Below are 25,659 nucleotides of genomic sequence, written 5' to 3'. Positions count from 1 at the left end.
ACTTGAAGTACAGTCTAATATAAAGATCATTTACATTTTGAAACATCTCGCTAAAGTGGCGTTATTGGAATGTCGACACACGCTAAAAACGTATTCAAGCCTAACACACAGAAGGCCGCATCGACTAGCAAACTAACAGCAAGTCCTCCCGAATCCCCCACAAGACACGGATAAACACGGAAACCCAGAGAAATCGGTAAATCTGAAGGATCTATTTGAGCAAACGGGAAAGATGAACACGATGTCTCCACGATAAAAACAACAACTACAGGAAAAAATTGATGCGATACAAGAGAGGATGAAGAGGACAGAGGGACGGATTTCGACAGTGGAGGATGCTATCTCCCGTAAAACTAAACAACTAGGATGCTATCTCCCGTAAAACTAAACAACTAGGATGCTATCTCCCGTAAAACTAAACAACTAGGATGCTATCTCCCGTAAAACTAAACAACTAGGACGCTATCTCCCGTAAAACTAAACAACTAGGATGCTATCTCCCGTAAAACTAAACAACTAGGACGCTATCTCCCGTAAAACTAAACAAATAGGATGCTATCTCCCGTAAAACTAAACAACTAGGATGCTATCTCCCGTAAAACTAAAAAACAAGTAAAAATTCAGAACACTTCTAACATAATTCAGAAGTGCATTAAGATGGTGACCTCATCCAAAGAGATAAACAGTGTAATTTCACTGATCCCTGTTGGTCTCATTTCACTGTTCCCTGTTGGAAGGGTTATGTCACTCCTACTCTTAAACAGTGGATATAATCAATGTTGGAGGTAGCATCTTATGAACATATGCTTGCTAAAATACATGTTATTTGTTTGTTTATTTGTGAAGAAAATGAACAAATAAATACAACTTTAATAGAAAAAACCCCCTTAAAAAATCCCCTACCTCTGGGCCCTTAAACAAGGCCCTACCTCTGGGCCCTTAAACAAGGCCTTACCTCTGGGCCCTTAAACAAGGCCCTTAAACAAGGCCCTACCTCTGGGCCCTTAAACAAGGCCCTACCTCTGGGCCCTTAAACAAGGCCCTTAAACAAGGCCCTACCTCTGGGCCCTTAAACAAGGCCCTACCTCTGGGCCCTTAAACAAGGCCCTTAAACAAGGCCCTACCTCTGGGCCCTTAAACAAGGCCCTACCTCTGGGCCCTTAAACAAGGCCCTTAAACAAGGCCCTACCTCTGGGCCCTTAAACAAGGCCCTACCTCTGGGCCCTTAAACAAGGCCCTACCTCTGGGCCCTTAAACAAGGCCCTACCTCTGGGCCCTTAAACAAGGCCCTACCTCTGGGCCCTTAAACAAGGCCCTACCTCTGGGCCCTTAAACAAGGCCCTTTGCTTTATCTTGGCCAGGTCGCAGTTGTAAATGAGAACTTGTTCTCAACTGGTTTACCTGGTTAAATAAAGGTGAAATAAAAAAATAAAAAAATAAAACAAGGCCCTACCTCTGGGCCCTTAAACAAGGCCCTTAAGCAAGGCCCTTAAACACAACCTGTTGTATTGAATGGTACTGTATCCTCTGGTGCTGCTGAGCTGCCTATGAAGAAAAGGGAATCTCTGCACCTCTTATAGAATTTGCTTGACATGGTTTCAACAGAAAAAATCTCAGCTACTCCTGGCTACATAACACTGTGAGAAGGAGAGTGAAGGCAGCAGAACCACAGAGCCATGGTACCAACCACACTAACCCAGAGTTCTGTTCTTAACGTGGTACCAACCACACTAACCCAGAGCTCTGTCCTTAACATGGTACCAACCACACTAACCCAGAGCTCTGTCCTTAACGTGGTACCAACCACACTAACCCAGAGCTCGGCCCTTAACATGGTACCAACCACACTAACCCAGAGCTCGGCCCTTAACATGGTACCAACCACACTAACCCAGAGCTCTGTCCTTAACGTGGTACCAACCACACTAAACTGGTTAAATCAGGAGTATTACAAGAACTACGGTAGGCCACTAAACTAAACTTGTTCAATCAGGAGTATTACAAGAACTACGGTAGGCCTCACAGCTAAACTGATTCAATCAGGAGTATTACAATGTATGGGTGGTCCTCTGTAGCTCAGCTGGTAGAGCACGGCGCTTGTAATGCCAAGGTAGTGGGTTCGATCCCCGGGACCACCCAAAAAAAAATAATTATGCACGCATGACTGTAAGTCGCTTTGGATAAAAGCGTCTGCTAAATGGCATATTATTATAAGAACTACGGTAGGCCGCACATCTAAACTGGTTCAATTAGGATTATTATAAGAACTAAAGTAGGCCTCACATCTAAACTGGTTCAATCAGGAGTATTACAAGAACTACGTTAGGCCTTCTCAGAATTACAAAGTATGGTGTATTTCAAACACAGCGCTAGTATTGGCAAACTCAAGACAGTATTACACTTTCCCAAATCAACAAAATATGGACTAGGGAGTCTGTCTGCAGTTTCTCACTATGACTGACTGGTAGTATTTTAGACTTCTTCAAACACTCACCCATCTGGTGAATCCCTGGATAGAGAATCCCCTGCCTGGAGCTTATACTGACAACCACAGGCTGTATTATACTGCCCTCCATAGGCCTTTACCCAGACAGACAGACAGACAGACAGACAGACAGACAGACAGACACAGGGGCTATGGGTCTACCTTCCCTGGCTGCTGCAGCCTACAAGAGAGGAGAGCACCCTGCCTCCCTATTTCCCTCCCTGCCTCCCTCTCTCCGACTATCTCTCTCTCACTCCCTCTCCCTCTCCCTCTCTCTCTCTCTCACTCTTTCTCTCTCTCTCTCTCTCCCTCCCTCTCTCCCTCCCTCCCTCCCTCCCTCCCTCCCTCTCTCTCTTCCTCCCAGGGAATGTAATTGATAACAGATGACCGTCCGACTCTGTAGCCAGATGAGAGAACACAATGTTTCAACCTCCCAGTGACCATGCAACAGCCCTGAGCTGTTAGTGGAGGTAGAATCACACGGCAGGTTATTGAATCACACGGCAGGTTATTGAATCACACGGCAGGTTATTGAATCACACGGCAGGTTATTGAATATAACGGCAGGTTATTGAATCACACGGCAGGTTATTGAGCTGACAGCAGAGGAGCAGTGATTCTGTCTGTGACCTTGCTCCGGGTTTCTCAATCTAGCCTGGTCCCAGATCTGTTGTGCTGTCTTGACAACGCCTATGATCATTATCTAGCCTGGTCCCAGATCTGTTGTGCTGTCTTGACAACGCCTATGATCATTATCTAGCCTGGTCCCAGATCTGTTGTGCTGTCTTGACAACGCCTATGATCATTATCTAGCCTGGTCCCAGATCTGTTGTGCTGTCTTGACAACACCGATGACGGGGGCGGCAGGTAGCTTAGTGGGTAAGAGCGTTGTGCCAGTAACCGAAAGGTCGCTGGTTCTAATCCCCGAGCCGACTAGGTGAAAAATCTGTCGATGTGCACTTGAGCAAGGCACTTAACCCTAATTGCTCCTGTAAGTCGCTCTGGATAAGAGCGTCTGCTAAATGACTAAAAAAAAAAAAAAAAAAAAAACCTATGATCATTATCTAGCCTGGTCCCAGATCTGTTGTGCTGTCTTGACAACGCCTATGATCATTATGAGTTGATAAGACAGCACTAACATATTGGATCAATAAAGCTCTTTAGAGTAGGACTGCTGATCTAGGATCTGCCTTTTAGATGATAATGAATGGACAGGGGGGGACATGATCAGCACTTTGAGATACTTCATGAATACAGGCCCAGATCTCTCTTCTGCTCCATGTTAAAGTCTCATGGCGTCCTCGTCTATCATGAGTCAGACAACACATTTAGCATCCAGAGCTGCCCATGACACACACACACACACACGCACACACACACGCACACACACACGCACACACACACACACACACACACACACACACACACACACACACACACACACACACACACACACACACACACACACATCCAGAGAGAGAGAGAGCCCTCTATAGAGAGAGAGAGATTCCCACTACATGGTGATTAAACATGGCTGACTGAGATTAAAGGTATGGAGGAGGGTCGTCAGGGTGATCTGCAGGAGGGGAGCCGTTAATGTACACTGCCTTAAGAAAGTATTCAGACCCCTTGACTTTTTACACATTTTGTTAAGTTACAGCCTTATTCTAAAATGGATTAAATAAATTAAATTAAACATTTTCCTCAGCAATCTACACACAATACCCAATACTGACAAAGTGAAAACAGGTTTTTATAAATGTTTGCAAATGTATTACAAATAAAAAACAGAAATACCTTATTTACATAAGTATTCACACCCTTTGCTATGAGACTCGAAATTGAGCTTTCCATTGATTATCCTTGAGATGTTTCAACAACTTGATTGGAGTCCACCTGTGGTAAATTCAATTGATTGGACATGATTTGTAAAGGCACACACCTGTCTATTTAAGGTCCCACAGTTGACAGTGCATGTTAGAGCAAAAACCAAGCCATGAGGTTGAAGGAATTGACTGTATAGCTCCGAGACAGGATCTTTTATTTTTTTCAGCAGCATTGAAGGTACCCAAGAACACAGTGGCCTCCATCATTCTTAAATGGAAGAAGTTTGGAACCACCAAGACTCTTCCTAGAGCTGGCCGCCCGGCCAAACTGAGCAATCGGGGGAGAAGGGCCTTGGTCAGGGAGGTGACCAAGAACCCGACGGTCACTCTGACAGAGCTCTAGAGTTCTTCTTTGGAGATGGAAGAACCTTCCAGAAGGACAACCATCTCTGCAGCACTCAACCAATCAGGCCTTTATGGAAGCCACTCCTCAGTAGGCGGAAGCCAATCCTCAGTAAAATACACGACAGCCCGCTTGGAGTTTGCCAAAAGGCATCTAAAGACTCTCAGACCATGAGAAACAAGATTCTCTGGTCTGATGAAACCAAGATTGAACTCTTTGGCCTGAATGCCAAGCGTCATATCTGGAGGAAACCTGGCACCATCCCTACGGTGAAGCATGGTGTTGGCAGCATCATGCTGTGGAAATGTTTTTCAGCAGCAAGGACTGGGAGACCAGTCAGAAGATGAACAGAGCAAAGTAAAGAGAGATCCTTGATGAAAACCTGCTCCAGAGCGCTCAGGACCACAGACTGGGGTGAAGATTCACCTTCCAACAGGACAATGACCCTAAGCACACTGTCAAGACAACGCAGGAGTGGCTTCGGGACAAGTCTCTGAATGTCCTTGAGTGGCCCAGCCAGAGCCTGGACTTGAACCCGATCGAACATCTCTGGAGAGACCTGAAAATAGCTGTGCAGCGACGCTCCCCATCCAACCTGACAGAGCTTAAGACGATCTGCAGAGAGGAATGGGAGAAACTCCCAAAATACAGGTGTGCCAAGCTTGTAGCGTCATAACCAAGAAGACTCGAGGCTGTAATTTCTGCCAAAGGTGCTTCAACAAAGTATTGAGTAAAGGGTCTGAATACTTACCGTACCACTCAAAGTTTGGACACACCTACTCATTCCAGGGTTTTTCTTTATTTTTACTATTTTTTACAGTGTAGAATAATAGTGAAGACATCAAAACTATGAAATAACACATATGGAATCATGTGGTAACCAAATAAGTGTTAAACAAATCTAAATATATTTTATATTTTAAATTCTTCAAAGTAGCCACCGTTTGACTTGATGACAGCTTTGTACACTCTTGGCATTCTCTCAACCAGCTTCACCTGGGATGATTATCCAACAGTCTTGAAGGAGTTCCCACATATGCTGAGCACTTGTTGGCTGCTTTTCTTTCACTCTGCGATCCAACTCATCCCAAACCCTCTCAATTGGGTTGAGGTCAGGTGATTGTGGAGGCCAGGTCATCTGATGCAGCACTCCATCACTCTCCTTCTTGGTAAAATAGCCCTTACACAGCCTGGAGGTGTGTTGGGTCATTGTCCTGTTGAAAAACAAATGATAGTCCCACTAAGCGCAAACCAGATGGGATGGCGTATCGCTGCAGAATGCTTTGGTAGCCATGCTGGTTAAGTGTGCCTTGAATTGTAAATAAATCACTGAAAGTGTCGCCAGCAAAGCACCCCCACACCATAACACCTCCTCCTCCATGCATCACGGTGGGAAATACACATGCAGAGATCATCCGTTCACCTACTCTGCGTCTCACAATGACATGGCAGTTGGAACCCAAAATCTCAAATTCGGACTCATCAGACCAAAGGACAGATTTCCACCGGTCTAATGTCCATTGCTCGTGTTTCTTGGCCCAAGCAAGTCTCTTCTTCTTATTGGTGTCCTTTAGTAGTGGTTTCTGTGCAGCAATTCGACCATGAAGGCCTGATTCACACAGTCTCCTCTGAACAGTTGATGTTGAGATGTGTCTGCTACTTGAACTCTGTAAAGCATTTATTTGGGCTGCAATTTCTGAGGCTGGTACCTCTAATGAACTTATCCTCTGCAGCAGAGGTAACTCTGGGTCTTCCATTCCTGTGGCGGTCCTCGAGAGACAGTTTCATCATAGCACTTGATGGTTTTTGAGACTGCACTTGAAGAAACTTTCAAAGTTCTTGAACATTTCCGGATTCACTGACCTTCATGTCTTAAAGTAATGATGGACTGTCGTTTCTCTTTGCTTATTTGAGCTGTTCTTGCCATAATATGGACTTGGTCTTTTACCAAATAGGGCTATCTTCTGTAATAATAAATGTGCAAAAATTTCTAAAAACCAGTTTTTGCTTTGTCATTATGGGGTATTGATAAGGAAGAAAAATATTGTAATCCATTTTAGAATAAGGTTGTAACGTAACGAAATGTGGAACAAGTCAAGGGGTCTGAATACTTTCAGAATATGCAAACACACAGTACACACACACACACTGTTTGTGTGTGTGTGTTTCTGTGTGTTTGTGTGAGTGAGTCAGAGAGACAGGTTGTCTGTCAGAGATAAAGCCACTCCTCCTCCTCCTCCTCCTCCTCTCATAAACACAGAGGGGTGGTGAGGAGAGGACCAGGTTGCAAGCAGAACAGCCAGGCAGGGCTATGACGGAGTCCCAAATAGCACCCTATTCCCTACATAGTGCACTACTTTAGACCAGAGCCCTATGGACCGTGGTCAAAGGTAGTGCACTATACAGGGAATAGGGTGCTATTTGGGATTTAGGCCTATGTTAGACAGACAGAGCTGTTTGAGGGTTCAGTGAGGGCCCCTTATCCCTGGTTCTGACCCCCCCGGGCTCTCCTTCACCCCTGGAGGATGTCTTTGGATCATATCATATCATATCCCCTCCTCATTTTGACATGTAGTTCATGGTAGGGTTGCAGCACACTGGTATCCGTGACAGGACTTCATATTGGCTTTTTATACCCACAATATTAACTCAATATCTGTACAACCTCCATGTTCCGTGACAATGACCCTAGGAGTGGAGAAGACTCCAGACAGCACTCACAGATCTGGGACCAGGCTATCTTAATGCTTACTATACAGACAGCACAAACAGATCTGGGACCAGGCTAGCTTAATGCTTACTATACAGACAGCACAAACAGATCTGGGACCAGGCTATCTTAATGCTTACTATACAGTATGTAGAGGGTTATTTAATATCACTGCATGACCAGGGAGTGGACGGGTCAGTTTTAAACCTCAGCCAGTCTGAGCTGGTGTCATTCACATGGTGCCAGTCTGAGCTGGTGTCATTCACATGGTGCCAGTCTGAGCTGGTGTCATTCACATGGTGCCAGTCTGAGCTGGTGTCATTCACATGGTGCCAGTCTGAGCTGGTGTCATTCACATGGTGCCAGTCTGAGCTGGTGTCATTCACATGGTGCCAGTCTGAGCTGGTGTCATTCACATGGTGCCAGTCTGAGCTGGTGTCATTCACATGGTGCCAGTCTGAGCTGGTGTCATTCACATGGTGCCAGTCTGAGCTGGTGTCATTCACATGGTGCCAGTCTGAGCTGGTGTCATCCACAAGGTGCCAGTCTGAGCTGGTGTCATCCACATGGTGCCAGTCTGAGCTGGTGTCATCCACATGGTGCCAGTCTGAGCTGGTGTCATTCACATGGTGCCAGTCTGAGCTGGTGTCATCCACATGGTGCCAGTCTGAGCTGGTGTCATTCACATGGTGCCAGTCTGAGCTGGTGTCATTCACATGGTGCCAGTCTGAGCTGGTGTCATCCACATGGTGCCAGTCTGAGCTGGTGTCAGTCACATGGTGCCAGTCTGAGCTGGTGTCATCCACATGGTGCCAGTCTGAGCTGGTGTCATCCACATGGTGCCAGTCTGAGCTGGTGTCATTCACATGGTGCCAGTCTGAGCTGGTGTCATCCACATGGTGCCAGTCTGAGCTGGTGTCATTCACATGGTGCCAGTCTGAGCTGCTGGTGTCATTCACATGGTGCCAGTCTGAGCTGCTGGTGTCATTCACATGGTGCCAGTCTGAGCTGGTGTCATCCACATGGTGCCAGTCTGAGCTGGTGTCATCCACATGGCGCCAGTCTGAGCTGGTGTCATTCACATGGTGCCAGTCTGAGCTGGTGTCATCCACATGGTGCCAGTCTGAGCTGGTGTCATCCACATGGCGCCAGTCTGAGCTGGTGTCATTCACATGGTGCCAGTCTGAGCTGGTGTCATCCACATGGTGCCAGTCTGAGCTGGTGTCATTCACATGGTGCCAGTCTGAGCTGGTGTCATCCACATGGTGCCAGTCTGAGCTGGTGTCATTCACATGGTGCCAGTCTGAGCTGGTGTCATCCACATGGTGCCAGTCTGAGCTGGTGTCATCCACATGGTGCCAGTCTGAGCTGGTGTCATCCACATGGTGCCAGTCTGAGCTGGTGTCATTCACATGGTGCCAGTCTGAGCTGGTGTCATCCACATGGTGCCAGTCTGAGCTGGTGTCATCCACATGGTGCCAGTCTGAGCTGGTGTCATCCACATGGTGCCAGTCTGAGCTGGTGTCATCCACATGGTGCCAGTCTGAGCTGGTGTCATTCACATGGTGCCAGTCTGAGCTGGTGTCATCCACATGGTGCCAGTCTGAGCTGGTGTCATCCACATGGTGCCAGTCTGAGCTGGTGTCATCCACATGGTGCCAGTCTGAGCTGGTGTCATTCACATGGTGCCAGTCTGAGCTGGTGTCATTCACATGGTGCCAGTAAGGCTACATAGCAAAAACTAAACATTGAAGGGTAAAAATAAGACTTCTGAACTATTTCTGAATTCCATTGTTGAGTAAACTAGCATGACTTTATTCCATAAAACAACAGTTTTCTATTCTGGAAGGTTAATACAGTACAGGCAACATTCCCACACCAACAAATACAGATTAGGCACTTTGTTATATACAAATACAGGTAAGTAGACATTAATACTGCCACATTACAAAGACATTGATATCCCACCATCCCTCTGGTCAATGAAATGGTAACAGAACAACATAACAGTTATTTCAGCTCCAGAATGTCCCACTGCTACTCTGGGTTAAAAACACTTTACGTGAAGATTATGGTTGCATCCGAAATGACACCCTATTCCCTATATAGTGCACTACTTTAGACCAGAGAATGGCACCCTATTCCCTATATAGTGCACTACTTTAGACCAGAGAATGGCACCCTATTCCCTATATAGTGCACTACTTTAGACCAGAGAATGACACCCTATTCCCTATATAGTGCACTACTTTAGACCAGAGAATGGTACCCTATTCCCTATATAGTGCACTACTTTAGACCAGAGAATGGCACCCTATTCCCTATATAGTGCACTACTTTAGACCAGAGAATGGCACCCTATTCCCTATATAGTGCACTACTTTAGACCAGAGAATGGAACCCTATTCCCTATATAGTGCACTACTTTAGACCAGAGCCCCATGGCCACTGTTTATGACATCATTTCATGACCATAAAGAACACACTGAAAAGATCCGAATCAAAACAGAGCTCCAATTCATTCATCATCTGTGACTTCTTCAAGATCATCATCTTCCTCTTCATCATCTTCCTCTTCCTCCTCCTCCTCCTCCTCCTCCTCTCTCCTCCTCTGTCTGCTCGGGGTCAGTGATTGCTATAGAAAGCAGGCAGTCATTCAGTAAATAGGCTAACTAACCTTCAAAAGATTATCACTACGGTAACTATAACTTGTTACCATACCATGACCAAGTATTCTGTGACTGTGCTGTAATGTAAAGTACATTATTCAAAACACTGCAACTTCCTAGCCTGAGGGCCAGTCTGTTTGTGCCATCATGCCAACTCCTTGTCACTCATTGCCAAGGCATGTTTGGAGTTGTCAAGAGCACAACCAGTATCTGAGACCAGGCTAGCATCTTCAAAGACAGAGAGAAGATGGAAATAAAGCAGGCTACATCTCTCTGTGTCCCTGTGAAATAAAGCAGGCTACATCTCTCTGTGTCCCTGTGAAATAAAGCAGGCTACACCTCTCCGTGTCCCTGTGAAATAAAGCAGGCTACACCTCTCTGTGTCCCTGTGAAATAAAGCAGGCTACATCTCTCTGTGTCCCTGTGAAATAAAGCAGGCTACACCTCTCTGTGTCCCTGTGAAATAAAGCAGGCTACACCTCTCTGTGTCCCTGTGAAATAAAGCAGGCTACTTCTCTCTGTGTCCCTGTGAAATAAAGCAGGCTACATCTCTCTGTGTCCCTGTGAAATAAAGCAGGCTACACCTCTCTGTGTCCCTGTGAAATAAAGCAGGCTACACCTCTCTGTGTCCCTGTGAAATAAAGCAGGCTACACCTCTCTGTGTCCCTGTGAAATAAAGCAGGCTACACCTCTCTGTGTCCCTGTGAAATAAAGCAGGCTACACCTCTCTGTGTCCCTGTGAAATAAAGCAGGCTACACCTCTCTGTGTCCCTGTGAAATAAAGCAGGCTACATCTCTCTGTGTTCCTGTGAAATAAAGCAGGCTACACCTCTCTGTGTCCCTGTGAAATAAAGCAGGCTACACCTCTCTGTGTTCCTGTGAAATAAAGCAGTTTGATGTCAGATTACAGGCTACATCTGTGTGTTCCTGTGAAATAAAGCAGTTTGATGTCAGATTACATCTCTGTGTTCCTGTGAAATAAAGCAGTTTGATGTCAGATTACAGGCTACATCTTTCTGTATTCCTGTGAAATAAAGCAGTTTGATTTCAGATCACAGGCTACATCTGTGTGTTCCTGTGAAATAAAGCAGTTTGATGTCAGATTACAGGCTACATCTCAGTGTTCCTGTGAAATAAAGCAGTTTGATGTCAGATTACAGGCTACATCTCAGTGTTCCTGTGAAATAAAGCAGTTTGATGTCAGATTACAGGCTACATCTGTGTGTTCCTGTGAAATAAAGCAGTTTGATGTCAGATTACAGGCTACATCTGTGTGTTCCTGTGAAGAGGTTACGTTAGTTAGGTTGTGATGATTAGGATGATGTTGCTGTACACAGCTCAGATACAGGCCGACTGATAGAGGTACAGTAAGGGTCATAGGATGCTCTGGTTTTCTACAAGGAACACTGATTAATAGGGGATTTGCATGGAGCTGATAAATAGGGGATTTGGATGGAGCTGATTAATAGGGGATTTGCATGGAGCTGATAAATAGGGGATTTGCATGGAGCTGATAAATAGGGGATTTGGATGGAGCTGATAAATAGGGGATTTGGATGGAGCTGATAAATAGGGGATTTGGATGGAGCTGATAAATAGGGGATTCGGATGGAGCTGATAAATAGGGGATTCGGATGGAGCTGATAAATAGGGGATTTGCATGGAGCTGATTAATAGGGGATTCGGATGGAGCTGATAAATAGGGGATTCGGATGGAGCTGATAAATAGGGGATTCGGATGGAGCTGATAAATAGGGGATTCGGATGGAGCTGATAAATAGGGGATTCGGATGGAGCTGATAAATAGGGGATTCGGATGGAGCTGATAAATAGGGGATTCGGATGGAGCTGATAAATAGGGGATTTGGATGGAGCTGATAAATAGGGGATTCGGATGGAGCTGATAAATAGGGGATTCGGATGGAGCTGATAAATAGGGGATTTGCATGGAGCTGATAAATAGGGGATTTGCATGGAGCTGATAAATAGGGGATTTGGATGGAGCTGATAAATAGGGGATTTGGATGGAGCTGATAAATAGGGGATTCGGATGGAGCTGATAAATAGGGGATTCGGATGGAGCTGATAAATAGGAGATTCGGATGGAGCTGATAAATAGGGGATTCGGATGGAGCTGATAAATAGGGGATTTGGATGGAGCTGATAAATAGGGGATTTGGATGGAGCTGATAAATAGGGGATTTGGATGGAGCAAAAAGCATGTTGGAAGCATCAAGATTCCTGGTGTGCTGGAGTTTCTCCCCATTAACACTCCTATGAATCAAAACAAGTGGTTGAATTACACTACAGTTATACAATTTCAAATGTCAAAACCTGGAAAGAGTAACTTGGTTTCAGGCATCATCCAGTGTCTTACCTGTAAGGTCCCCGTTTTACTCAGGGTAGACTCAGTCAGATTGAGTGATGTTTTGGAATTAGTGCGCACTATTTCTAAGCGGGACTGGTAGTCAGGTGGGTGCAGCAAGCTCCTGAATACCTGCCAAAACAGGACGGAGGGCGGGATGTACTCTTCCATTGGGAAATCCTACAAACTGGTGCTTTTCATGGACTCTCAAACTGACAATTGGGTGTAAAATGGACATTTCCAGAATGTAGGCTACCTTGTGCTAAGCAGGTAGGCCTAAATAACTTAAACAAATGTGTTCTGTCTTCGGTAGCCAATGAGAAATGAGTATGAAGAATGGAACACTATCAATAATCTGCAGAATCCTAAACATTACCCCGGATAAAAGTCCTATTACACTGGACACACCTACAGTGTTACCCTGGGGATAGAACATGTCAGATATTAACAATGGAGAAAGACAGGTTTAAACGTTCGTTTGGGCCTTTTTTCCCCTGGCAACAGCACCCACAAAGGGTAAAGAAAATAATTAATGTTAGTGCTGCCTTAAAATATAATTTTAATATAATCGTGTATTTTATCTATAACCGAGTTGATGCTTAACTTGTGAAGTAAGAGCCATTAAGTCAATTTTCTAAAAATAAATTACTTTCACCACTTATTTCAAGCTACAAAGGGTAAATCGGAGGAGAGATTGACTTCATCACTACTTGTTTTCGTAAGAAGTGTTGACAAATCAAATCACATCACATTTTATTGGTCACATACACATATTTAGCAGATGTTGTTGCGGGTGTAGCGAAATGCTTGTGTTTCTAGCTCCAACAGTGCAGTAATAGCTAACAATTCACAACAATACACACAATAGACACAAATCTAAAAGTCAAAGAATAGAATTAAGAAATATATAAATGTTAGGATGAGCAATGTCTGAGTGGCATTGACTAAAATACAGTAGAATACAGTATATACATATGAGATGAGTAAAGCAGTATGTAAACATTATTAAAGTGGGCAGAGATGCCATATATTTATATATTTTTTTATACTTAACACTTATTTTTCTTAAATCTGCATTGTTGGTTAAGGGCTTGTAAGTAAGCATTTCACTGTAAGGTCTACACATGTTGTATTCGGCGCATGTGAATAATACAATTTGATTGGATTTGATATGTACAGTTGAAGTCGGAAGTTTTCATACACTTAGGTTGGAGTCATTAAAACGTGTTTTTCAACCACTCCACAAATTTCTTGTTAACACAACAGCGCCTCTTCAACCTCAGGAGGCTGAAGAAATTCAGCTTGGCACCTAAAACCCTCACAAACTTTTACAGATGCACAATTGAGAGCATCCTGTCGGGCTGTATCACCGCCTGGTACGGCAACTGCACCGCCCGCAACCGCAGGGCTCTCCAGAGGGTGGTGCGGTCTGCCGAACGCATTTCCGGGGGCAAACTACCAGCCCTCCAGGACACCTACAGCACCCGATGTCACAGGAAGGCCAAAAAGATAATCAAGGACAACAACCACCCGAGCCATTGCCTGTTCACCCCACTATCATCCAGAAGGCGAGGTCAGTACAGGTGCATCAAAGCTGGGACCGAGAGACTGAAAAACAGCTTCTATCTCAAGGCCATCAGACTGTTAAACAGCCATCACTAGCCGGCTACCACCCGGTTACTCAACCCTGCACCTTAGAGGCTGCTGCCCTATATACATAGACATGGAATCACTGGCCACTTTAAATGGAACACTAGTCACTTTAATAATGTTTACATACTGCTTTACTCATCTCATATGTATATACTGGATTCTATTCTACTGTATTTTAGTCAATGCCACTCTGACATTGCTCATCCTAATGTTTATATATTTATTTATTCCATTCTTTGACTTTTAGATGTGTGTGTATTGTTGTGTATTGTTAGATACTACTGCACTGTTGGAGCTAGGAACACAAGCATTTCGCTCCACCCACAACAAAATCTGCTGTATGTGACCAATAAAATTTGATTTTGAATTAATAAAAAATTTCATTTTTATTTGGATCATTTAATTAACCTAGGCTACATCATGTTATTTCAGATCATCGCTTTGGAGCTTGTTAAAAAACATGTCTAAATTGGGCATGCTGGGAAAAAGAAGGCAGCAGTGAAAATGCAAACCAGTGATTTACACCCTATTCCATACAGTGCCTTGCAAAAGTATTCATCCCCCTTGGCGTTTTTCCTATTTTGTTGCATTTCAACCTGTAATTTAAATTGATTTTTTATTTGGATTTCATGTAATGGACATACACAAAATAGTCCAAATTGGTGAAGTGAAGTGAAGAAAATAACATGTTTTAAAAAATTCTAAAAAATGAATAACAGAAAAGTGGTGCGTGCAGATGTATTCACCCCCTTTGATATGAAGCCCCTAAATAAGATATGGTGCAACCAATTACCTTCAGAAGTCACATAATTAGTTAAATGAAGTCCACCTGTGTGCAATCTAAGTGTCACATGATCCGTGCCCCGTGTAGCTCAGTTGGTAGAGCATGGCGCTTGCAACACCAGGGTTGTTGGTTCGATTCCCACGGGGTGCCAGTATGAAACAAATATATAAGTATGCACTCGCTAACTGTAAGTCGCTCTGGATAAGAGCGTCTGCTAAATGATTAAAATGTTAAATGTAAAATCTGTCACATGATCTCAGTATATATACAGTTGAAGTCGGAAGTTTACATACACCTTAGCCAAATACATTTACACTCCGTTTCTGACAATTCCTGACATTTAATCCTAGTAAAAATTCCCTGTCTTAGGTCAGTTAGGATCACCACTTCATTTTAAGAATGTGAAATGTCAGAATAATAGTAGAGAGAATGATTTATTTCAGCTTTTATTTCTTTCATCACATTCCCAATGGGTCAGAGGTTTACATACACTCAATTAGTATTTGGTAGCATTGCCTTTAAATTGTTTAACTTGGGTCAAACATTTTGGGTAGCCTTCCACAAGCTTCCCACAATAAGTTGGGTGATTTTTTGCCCATTCTTCCTGACAGATCTGGTGTAACTGAGTCAGTTTTGTAGGCCTCCTTGCTCGCACACGCTTTTTCAGTTCTGCCCACACATTTTCTATAGGATTGAGGTCAGGGCTTTGTGATGGCCACTCCAATACCTTGACTTTGTTGTCCTTAAACCATTTTGCCACAACTTTGGAAGTATGCTTGGGGTCATTGTCCATTCGGAAGACCCATTTGCAACCAAGCGTTAACTTCCTGACTGATGTCTTGAGATGTTGCTTCAATATATCCACATAATTTTCCTTCCTCATGATGCCATCTATTTTGTGAAGTGCACCAGCCCCTCCCGCAGCAAAGCACCCCCACAGCATGATGCTGCCACCCCTGTGCTTCACGGTTGGGATGGTGTTCTTCGGCTTGCAGTTGCCCCCTTTTTTCTCCAAACATAACGATGGTCATTATGGCCAAACAGTTCTATTTTTGTTTCATCAGACCAGAGGACATTTCTCCAAAAAGTACGATATCTGTCCCCATGTGCAGTTGCAAACCGTAGTCTGGCTTTTTTATGGCGGTTTTGGAGCAGTGGCTTCTTCCTTGCTGAGCGGCCTTTCAGGTTATGTCGATATAGGACTCGTTTTACTGTGGATATAGAGACTTTTGTACCTGTTTCCTCCAGCATCTTCACAAGGTCCTTTGCTGTTGTTCTGGGATTGATTTGCACTTTTCGCACCAAACTACATTCATCTCTAGGAGACAGAACGCGTCTCCTTCCTGAGCGGTATGACGGCTGCATACTATTGTTTGTACAGATGAACGTGGTACCTTCAGGCGTTTGGAAATTGCTCCCAAGGATGAACCAGACTTGTGGAGGTTTACAATTGTTTTTCTGAGGTCTTGGCTGATTTATTTTGATTTCCCCATGATGTCAAGCAAAGAGGCACTGAGTTTGAAGGTAGGCCTTGAAATACATCCACAGGTACACCTCCAATTGACTCAAATTATGTCAATTAGCCTATCAGAAGCTCTTAAAGCCATTACATCATTTTCTGGAATTTTCCAAGCTGTTTAAAGGCACAGTCAACTTAGTGTATGTAAACTTCTGACCCACTGGAATTGTGATACAGTGAATTATAAGTGAAATAATCTGTCTGTAAACAATTATTGGAAAAATGACTTGTGTCATGCACAAAGTAGATGTCCTAACCGACTTGCCAAAACTATAGTTTGTTAATAAGACATTTTTGGAGTGGTTGAAAAACAAGTTTTAATGATTCCAACCTAAGTGTATGTAAACTTCCGACTTCAACTGTACACCTGTTCTGAAAGGCCCCAGAGTCTGCAACACCACCAAGCAAGCGGCACCATGAAGACCAAGGATCTCCAAACAGGTCAGGACAGGGTTGGGTTCTAAAGAACATTACATTTTACATTTTAGTAATTTAACAGACGCTTTTATCCAGACATACAGTTATTGTTTTCATTAATTTTTTTCATACTGGCCCCCCGTGGGAATCGAACCCACAACCCTGGCATTGCAAACGCCATGCTCTACCAACTGAGCTACACGGGACAGCTACAACATCCCACGGAGCACCATTAAATCCATTATAAAAAAATGGAAAGAATATTGCACCACAACAAATCTGCCAAGAGAGGGCCGCCCACCAAAACTCACAGACCAGGGAAGGAGGGCATTAATCAGAGGCAACAAAGAGTCCACAGATAACCCTGAAGGAGCTGCAAAGCTCCACAGTGGAGATTGGAGTATCTGTCCATAGGACCACTTTAAGCTGTACACTTCACAGAGCTGGGCTTTACGGAAGAGTGGCCAGAAAAAAAGCCATTGCTTAAAGAAAAAAATAAGCAAACACATTTGGTGTTCACCAAAAGGCAAGTGGGAGACTCCCCAAACATATGGAAGAAGGTACTCTGGTCAGATGAAACTAAAATTGAGCTTTTTGGCCATCAAGGAATACGCTATGTCTGGCGCAAACCCAACACCTCTCATCACGCTGCTTGGCGATGGTCTTGTAGCCCATTCCAGCCTTGTGTAGGTCTACAATCTTGTCCCTGACATCCTTGGAGAGCTCTTTGGTCTTGGCCATGGTGGAGAGTTTGGAATCTGATTGATTGATTGCTTCTGTGGACAGGTGTCTTTTATACAGGTAACAAGCTGAGATTAGGAGCACTCCCTTTAACAAACTGAGATTAGGAGCACTCCCTTTAAGAGTGTGCTCCTAATCTCAGCTCGTTACCTGTATAAAAGACACCTGGGAGCCAGAAATCTTTCTGATTGAGAGGGGGTCAAATACTTATTTACCTCATTAAAATGCTAATCAATTTATAACATTTTTGACATGCGTTTTTCTGGATTTTTTGGTTGTTATTCTGTCTCTCACTGTTCAAATAAACGTACCATTAAAATTATAGACTGATCATTCCTTTGTCAGTGGGCAAACGTACAAAATCAGCAGGGGATCAGATACTTTTTTCCCTCACTGTACTCTGAGCTGGAAGGTTTTTTGTTATTGTCCTAAAACATGTTATCAGGATTCCTAGGACCTTTTCTGACATGCTTCATCAATACAGGCCCAAAGCTACTATAACCCTGACCTCCAGATCCTCCTCTTCATCTACTATATTACCTCCAGATCCTCCTCTTCATCTACGTTGTGTATGCTCTGGTAAGCTGTGGTGTACGCCTCCAACGCCTTGGCATGGAACGACATCTCCACCGTCAAGAACTCCCCAAAGATCTTCTACAGGGAGAGAGGAGCAGAAGGATAGCATGGCCTTGTCAATAAAAGGAAGTAATGAACAACAATTATTGTAATAATGATTAAACAGATTGTTTTACTGTGGTTCCATTCAACAAAGGATGATTGCTAATGCTGAAAATCTGACCACAAAGAAACACTGGATATTGTGCTTATTTGGAGAGAGGGAGAGAGAGAGAGAGAGAGAGAGACAGACAGACAGACAGAGAGACAGAGAGAGAGACCTTGATATCTTGTATTTTCTGCTTTTCAAACGCGTCTATTGTCTCCTCCAGTTGTCGTGTTGTGCGCGTGGCGTCCATCGTGGCTCTCTGCAGGTCACTTTCAGCCTGTTGTCATGACAACACAATGCAATACACAACAAAATAACATACACTTCAAATAATTTCCATAATGGATATTTGACTAAATATGTCTCAAGACAGAGAGACAAAGGACTGCAATCATACAGAACCAGAGATTCAGAAGAAAGCCACCCACCTGGGACTGTTGGTATCGTTAAGGAAATTAGGACATTAGAAATTATAAACGGAACAACAAAATCCTCTTTCACCTCTCTTTAATATAGTAATTTATGAATAGCAGTGACAGCAATCAACCTACTAGTGTTCAGTGTTATCCCATTGACACGCATACACCACGTGAATAACAATGTAGCCTAATGCATGACTGGCGTAAAGGGATGGTAGGTGAGAGAACAGTAAGGATACAATGATCTGTCTGTCAGAGGGGTTCCTCTGTCTCATTCTCTCCAGCTGCTGCATCTGTTTGGACTCCCTGTTCCTGGCACTCTGAGTGGTCTTCAGGCCCTCCTGACAATCACATACGTGCATGTTGAGGCGGCTGGGGTTAGTGGATGAAATAATGGCAGCATCTCAAATGGCACCCTATTCCCTATATAGTGCACTACTTTAGACCAGGGCTCTATGGGTCCTGGCCAAAAGTAGTGCACTATATAGGAAATAGGTTGCCATTTGGGACCCAAAAATAATACATATTTCAATAAAATGACAAATTCAATTAAGATCCTACAAGATCATAGTAAGATCCAACCAACTGTAGAATACAGCCAGGTCATAGTAAAATATGGATTTAAATGGATCACCAATATACTGGGATTGAACTGGAGACAGTGACACAATACAACAGGCTAGGTCACCGCCCTCACGTGGTTGGCTAGGTCACCGCCCTCACGTGGTTGGCTAGGTCACCGCCCTCACGTGGTTGGCTAGGTCACCGCCCTCACGTGGTTGGCTAGGTCACCGCCCTCACGTGGTTGGCTAGGTCACCGCCCCCACCTGGTTGGCTAGGTCACCGCCCTCACGTGGTTGGCTAGGTCACCGCCCTCACGTGGTTGGCTAGGTCACCGCCCTCACGTGGTTGGCTAGGTCACCGCCCCCACGTGGTTGGCTAGGTCACCGCCCTCACGTGGTTGGCTAGGTCACCGCCCTCACGTGGTTGGCTAGGTCACCGCCCTCACGTGGTTGGCTAGGTCACCGCCCTCACGTGGTTGGCTAGGTCACCGCCCTCACGTGGTTGGCTAGGTCACCGCCCCCACCTGGTTGGCTAGGTCACCGCCCCCACGTGGTTGGCTAGGGTCACCGCCCCCCACGTGGTTGGCTAGGTCACCGCCCCCACGTGGTTGGCTAGGTCACCGCCCTCACGTGGTTGGCTAGGTCACCGCCCTCACGTGGTTGGCTAGGTCACCGCCCTCACGTGGTTGGCTAGGTCACCGCCCTCACGTGGTTGGCTAGGTCACCGCCCTCACGTGGTTGGCTAGGTCACCGCCCTCACGTGGTTGGCTAGGTCACCGCCCTCACGTGGTTGGCTAGGTCACCGCCCTCACGTGGTTGGCTAGGTCACCGCCCTCACGTGGTTGGCTAGGTCACCGCCCTCACGTGGTTGGCTAGGTCACCGCCCTCACGTGGTTGGCTAGGTCACCGCCCTCACGTGGTTGGCTAGGTCACCGCCCTCACGTGGTTGGCTAGGTCACCGCCCTCACGTGGTTGGCTAGGTCACCGCCCTCACGTGGTTGGCTAGGTCACCGCCCCCACGTGGTTGGCTAGGTCACCGCCCCCACCTGGTTGGCTAGGTCACCGCCCCCACCTGGTTGGCTAGGTCACCGCCCCCACCTGGTTGGCTAGGTCACCGCCCCCACGTGGTTGGCTAGGTCACCGCCCTCACGTGGTTGGCTAGGTCACCGCCCCCACGTGGTTGGCTAGGTCACCGCCCCCACGTGGTTGGCTAGGTCACCGCCCTCACGTGGTTGGCTAGGTCACCGCCCTCACGTGGTTGGCTAGGTCACCGCCCTCACGTGGTTGGCTAGGGTCACCGCCCTCACGTGGTTGGCTAGGTCACCGCCCTCACGTGGTTGGCTAGGTCACCGCCCTCACGTGGTTGGCTAGGTCACCGCCCTCACGTGGTTGGCTAGGTCACCGCCCTCACGTGGTTGGCTAGGTCACCGCCCTCACGTGGTTGGCTAGGGTCACCGCCCTCACGTGGTTGGCTAGGTCACCGCCCTCACGTGGTTGGCTAGGTCACCGCCCTCACGTGGTTGGCTAGGTCACCGCCCTCACGTGGTTGGCTAGGTCACCGCCCTCACGTGGTTGGCTAGGTCACCGCCCTCACGTGGTTGGCTAGGTCACCGCCCTCACGTGGTTGGCTAGGTCACCGCCCTCACGTGGTTGGCTAGGTCACCGCCCTCACGTGGTTGGCTTGACACAACACAACTGATTGTGTCAAACGCATTAAGGAGAGAAATTCCACAAATTAACTTTTAAGAAGGCACACCTGTTAATTGAAATGCATTCCAGGTGACTACCTCAAGAAGCTGGTTGAGAGAATGCCAAGAGTGTGCAAAGCTGTCATCAAGGCAAAGGGTGGCTATTTGAAGAATCTCAAATATAAAACATATTTTGATTAGTTTAACATTTATTTGGTTACTACATGATTCCATGTGTGCTATTTCATAGTTCTGATGTCTTCACTATTATTCTACAATGTGAAAAATATAAAAAATAAAGAAAAACTCTTGAATGAGTAGGTGTTCTAAACCTTTTGACCGGTAGTGTATATACATTATGACATTAGATATACAGTCATTATGGGGTATATATGTATAGGTCATCTATAAATCTATACATCTTGGTTTGTCCAGATGGCGTAGCATCTAGATACTGGTACTGCATCTATATAGTCACGCTGTGTATCTATTACTGGTGTTACAATTTCTGTTCTATTATTATTTTCATTTTATTTTGTATTTTATTGTATTCTGCATTGTTGGGAAGGGCCCAGTAAGCATTTCACTGTTAGTCTCCACCTGTTGTTGGGAAGGGCCCAGTAAGCATTTCACTGTTAGTCTCCACCTGTTGTTGGGAAGGGCCCAGTAAGCATTCCACTGTTAGTCTCCACCTGTTGTTGGGAAGGGCCCAGTAAGCATTTCACTGTTAGTCTCCACCTGTTGTTGGGAAGGGCCCAGTAAGCATTTCACTGTTAGTCTCCACCTGTTGTTGGGAAGGGCCCAGTAAGCATTTCACTGTTAGTCTCCACCTGTTGTTGGGAAGGGCCTGTAAGCATTTCACTGTTAGTCTCCACCTGTTGTTGGGAAGGACCCAGTAAGCATTTCACTGTTAGTCTCCACCTGTTGTTGGGAAGGGCCCAGTAAGCATTCCACTGTTAGTCTCCACCTGTTGTTGGGAAGGGCCCAGTAAGCATTTCACTGTTAGTCTCCACCTGTTGTTGGGAAGGGCCCAGTAAGCATTTCACTGTTAGTCTCCACCTGTTGTTGGGAAGGGCCCAGTAAGCATTTCACTGTTAGTCTCCACCTGTTGTTGGGAAGGGCCCAGTAAGCATTTCACTGTTAGTCTCCACCTGTTGTTGGGAAGGGCCCAGTAAGCATTCCACTGTTAGTCCACACCTGTTGTTGGGAAGGGCCCAGTAAGCATTTCACTGTTAGTCTCCACCTGTTGTTGGGAAGGGCCCAGTAAGCATTTCACTGTTAGTCTCCACCTGTTGTTGGGAAGGGCCCAGTAAGCATTTCACTGTTAGTCTCCACCTGTTGTTGGGAAGGGCCCAGTAAGCATTTCACTGTTAGTCTCCACCTGTTATTGGGAAGGACCCAGTAAGCATTTCACTGTTAGTCTCCACCTGTTGTTGGGAAGGGCCCAGTAAGCATTTCACTGTTAGTCTCCACCTGTTGTTGGGAAGGGCCCAGTAAGCATTCCACTGTTAGTCTCCACCTGTTGTTGGGAAGGGCCCAGTAAGCATTTCACTGTTAGTCTCCACCTGTTGTTGGGAAGGGCCTGTAAGCATTTCACTGTTAGTCTCCACCTGTTGTTGGGAAGGGCCTGTAAGCATTTCACTGTTAGTCTCCACCTGTTGTTGGGAAGGGCCCAGTAAGCATTTCACTGTTAGTCTCCACCTGTTGTTGGGAAGGGCCCAGTAAGCATTTCACTGTTAGTCTGCACCTATTTTTCGAAGCATGTGACAATTAACATTTTATTTGAGGGAGGGAATCTAATTTCATTGGTCCTCAACTCGTGGTTCAGGTCATTTCATTTAGGGTATGTGGAGTTAGCCTGCCCCGGAGCAGGTTAGTTCTGAAGGATTTGTTGCCATAGAAATGTACCTGGCTAAAAGGTGAGCCACTTTCGTATGACCGGTTATCCCAAGTTGAACTCAGAGTTGACCAAAGTTACTTTGCTAACTCCTCAAACCTGCTTCCTATGATATGCCTCAGGTGTGATACCCCTCAGGTGTGATACGCCTCAGGTGTGATACCCCTCAGGTGTGATACCCCTCAGGTGTGATACCCCTCAGGTGTGATACCCCTCAGGTGTGATACGCCTCAGGTGTGATACCCCTCAGGTGTGATACGCCTCAGGTGTGATACGCCTCAGGTGTGATACGCCTCAGGTGTGATACCCCTCAGGTGTGATACCCCTCAGGTGTGATACCCCTCAGCTGTGATACCCCTCAGCTGTGATACCCCTCAGGTGTGCAACAGACGTTCTGTTTTTGGTTTTTTTGACAACATAATAGAGGATAACTGTCACCCAAAACAGTAGAACAGTAGAACAGTAGAACAGTAGAACAGTAGGCCTATCCATCAGAACAGTAGGCCTATCCATCGGAACAGTAGGCCTATCCATCGGAACAGTAGGCCTATCCATCGGAACAGTAGGCCTATCCATCAGAACAGTAGGCCTATCCATCAGAACAGTAGGCCTATCCATCAGAACAGTAGGCCTATCCATCAGAACAGTAGGCCTATCCATCAGAACAGTAGGCCTATCCATCAGAACAGTAGGCCTATCCATCAGAACAGTAGGCCTATCCATCAGAACAGTAGGCCTATCCATCTGAACAGTAGGCCTATCCATCAGAACAGTAGGCCTATCCATCAGAACAGTAGGCCTATCCATCGGAACAGTAGGCCTATCCATCAGAACAGTAGGCCTATCCATCGGAACAGTAGGCCTATCCATCAGAACAGTAGGCCTATCCATCAGAACAGTAGGCCTATCCATCAGAACAGTAGGCCTATCCATCAGAACAGTAGGCCTATACATCAGAACAGAAGGCCTATACATCAGAACAGAAAAACGACCATATACAAAGAGCAGCAGTTTTATCCAAATATGGGAAAGGACTGTATCTTACCCGTTTAAGTTTAACAACACTTCCATAGCTTTTCAAAGGCTCTACCACTTTGGCTTCAAGCCTCTCCACCTGCAAATACATTGAGAATATCAAAGTTACTTAGTTAATTCATCCCTGGGGGGATTTGAGATCACATGCAGCTAGATTAGAACACAAAATACCTGCAGATGAAAAATGATCAATTGTCTGATCAATAGAAGTATACACTATTTTCAATAACAACCATATTTATTTAGTGCATGTGTTATGATTCAAAAACTCTGGTACATAGGCTTACCTCTGCTTGACGATAATCCTGAACTTTGGCAAGGTTGTCTGCAAACTGTTTCATACCCCTCTGCAGATTTGGCGTTTCTGTCTCCGCATAGATGCTGATCTCTCTGACCAGTAGGTCTGCCTTGTCCCGTAACCTCGCCGTTTTACGCACGTAGGCAGCGAACAGTTGGCACATCTCTCCAAAGTGCTTCTCCGTGTTGGTGATGTTCTCCTGGATCTGTCTGGTCTGACTGTCTCTGTGATGGGAACATCCATGTAACTTTAGCTAGATAACCTGGTTAAAGTTAACTAAGTTACATAGTTAGTCTAGCTATCACAGAAACACTAATATCAAGCTAAAGTTGGACGCAATAGCTACCTAGCTAGTTAAATAATTTAAGAAAGGTTAGCTAGCTAACTAACAAATCACTAAAAAAAGTTATATAAATCAAGTATTTTGCACAATGTGTTCACGCTAAAACGGCTAACGTCGTTACGTGAGCTAGTTAGCTCTGTCTTGCAAGTTGTAAACATGCCTTACCTTGCCCTTGCATCCGGAGTTCGGCTCATAACTGCAGAGTAAAATGTGGTAATGCGATCCAGTATAAAACAATGCTACGAGGCAGATAAGCTACTGGTCCAGTAATTAGCTAGCTAGCTAACGGGTGACTGCGCTGTGAGTGTGATTGATTTGCTCGTGTAAGAAGCTAGCTAGCTTCACGACCGGGAGCCGTTTCCATGGAGTTGATTTCTTCCGGTAAGGTATGACGGGAAATGTAGGCACTAGCTAGGTGGTCCGTCACTTCCTACATTATATGTACATCACCTGCATGTGTGCGATAGGCCCTTTTCACGTGACGTCAGACAACTTCCGTTCTGCCGCGATGCAGGTTATGTTTACATCCGGTGTCGCTTAGGAACGCCTTAGCTAGTAGCACATCATTATGGAGTTCACCCAGTCCCTTTCACATCTGCCACCAATACGACTTAACGACGTAGAACGACTTGCTGACAAGTGGTCCCTTACTTCAAGATCGAAGCTTGATAAAGGCTACAAGTTCTTCGTTGAAGGTTACCTGTTTGATTATGAAGGTACGTGTTTATCTTTATTTAGCTTAAATTAGCCCTATGCTAGCGAAGGTTGTGAGCTGACGAGTTTCTGTTTTGCAGCCTCTTTTTAATATTACTGCTGTTTGTATCGACCGTAAGATAAGAGTCAGTAATGTATTAATGGCTAATGCTGCGCCCTTTCTCCCAATCACTGTATTGAAACAGTCTCAAGTGTAGTTAACGGTGAGGTGACAGTGAGAGGGCGATGTTACAGGTCCATGAAGAAAAATGAGGAGGCTCATCGCTTCAGGTTTCTCAGATAAACAGTTCTCTAACATTATGATAAGATAGGTTAAGATAGATAAGTTTTCTTTTTGTTGTGTTTGCTGCGGTTGCAGATTTAATAAGAATGATTCCACAATGTTCCACTGTGGATCAGTTTGTTT

General features: G+C 45.3%; 1 protein-coding gene across 1 annotated transcript; it reads right to left on the bottom strand.

Annotated features, from left to right (window-relative positions):
• Positions 1–9,790: 9,790 nt before the first annotated feature.
• cibar1 (CBY1 interacting BAR domain containing 1) lies at positions 9,791–24,915 on the bottom strand. Its single transcript, XM_041872105.2, has 9 exons — positions 24,705–24,915; positions 24,186–24,420; positions 23,909–23,977; positions 18,955–19,056; positions 18,725–18,730; positions 18,469–18,573; positions 18,113–18,226; positions 12,471–12,590; positions 9,791–10,059 (listed from the first exon to the last, which is right to left on the bottom strand). Exons 1-9 carry the CDS (start codon positions 24,731–24,733, stop codon positions 9,943–9,945), a joined length of 897 nt encoding a protein of 298 aa, XP_041728039.1. The 5' UTR covers positions 24,734–24,915; the 3' UTR covers positions 9,791–9,942.
• Between the last annotated feature and the right edge of the window lie 744 nt (positions 24,916–25,659).

Source organism: Coregonus clupeaformis, chromosome 17 (genome assembly GCF_020615455.1).
Source record: "Coregonus clupeaformis isolate EN_2021a chromosome 17, ASM2061545v1, whole genome shotgun sequence".
NCBI classification, from domain to species: Eukaryota; Metazoa; Chordata; class Actinopteri; order Salmoniformes; family Salmonidae; genus Coregonus; species Coregonus clupeaformis.
The sequence above is the reverse complement of the archived record's forward strand: the minus strand, read 5'-3'. Positions and strand labels throughout refer to the sequence as shown.

Bases quoted from the DNA above. Each gene is read 5' to 3' on its own strand.
- cibar1 (XM_041872105.2), bottom strand. From the start codon at position 24,733: ATGAGCCGAACTCCGGATGCAAGGGCAAG. The intron at 24,421-24,704 runs GTAAGGCATGTT...TTCCCATCACAG, and splicing joins ACTCCGGATGCAAGGGCAAG to AGACAGTCAGACCAGACAGA. The intron at 18,227-18,468 runs GTCTCTCTCTCT...CTCTCCCTGTAG, and splicing joins AGAAAATACAAGATATCAAG to AAGATCTTTGGGGAGTTCTT.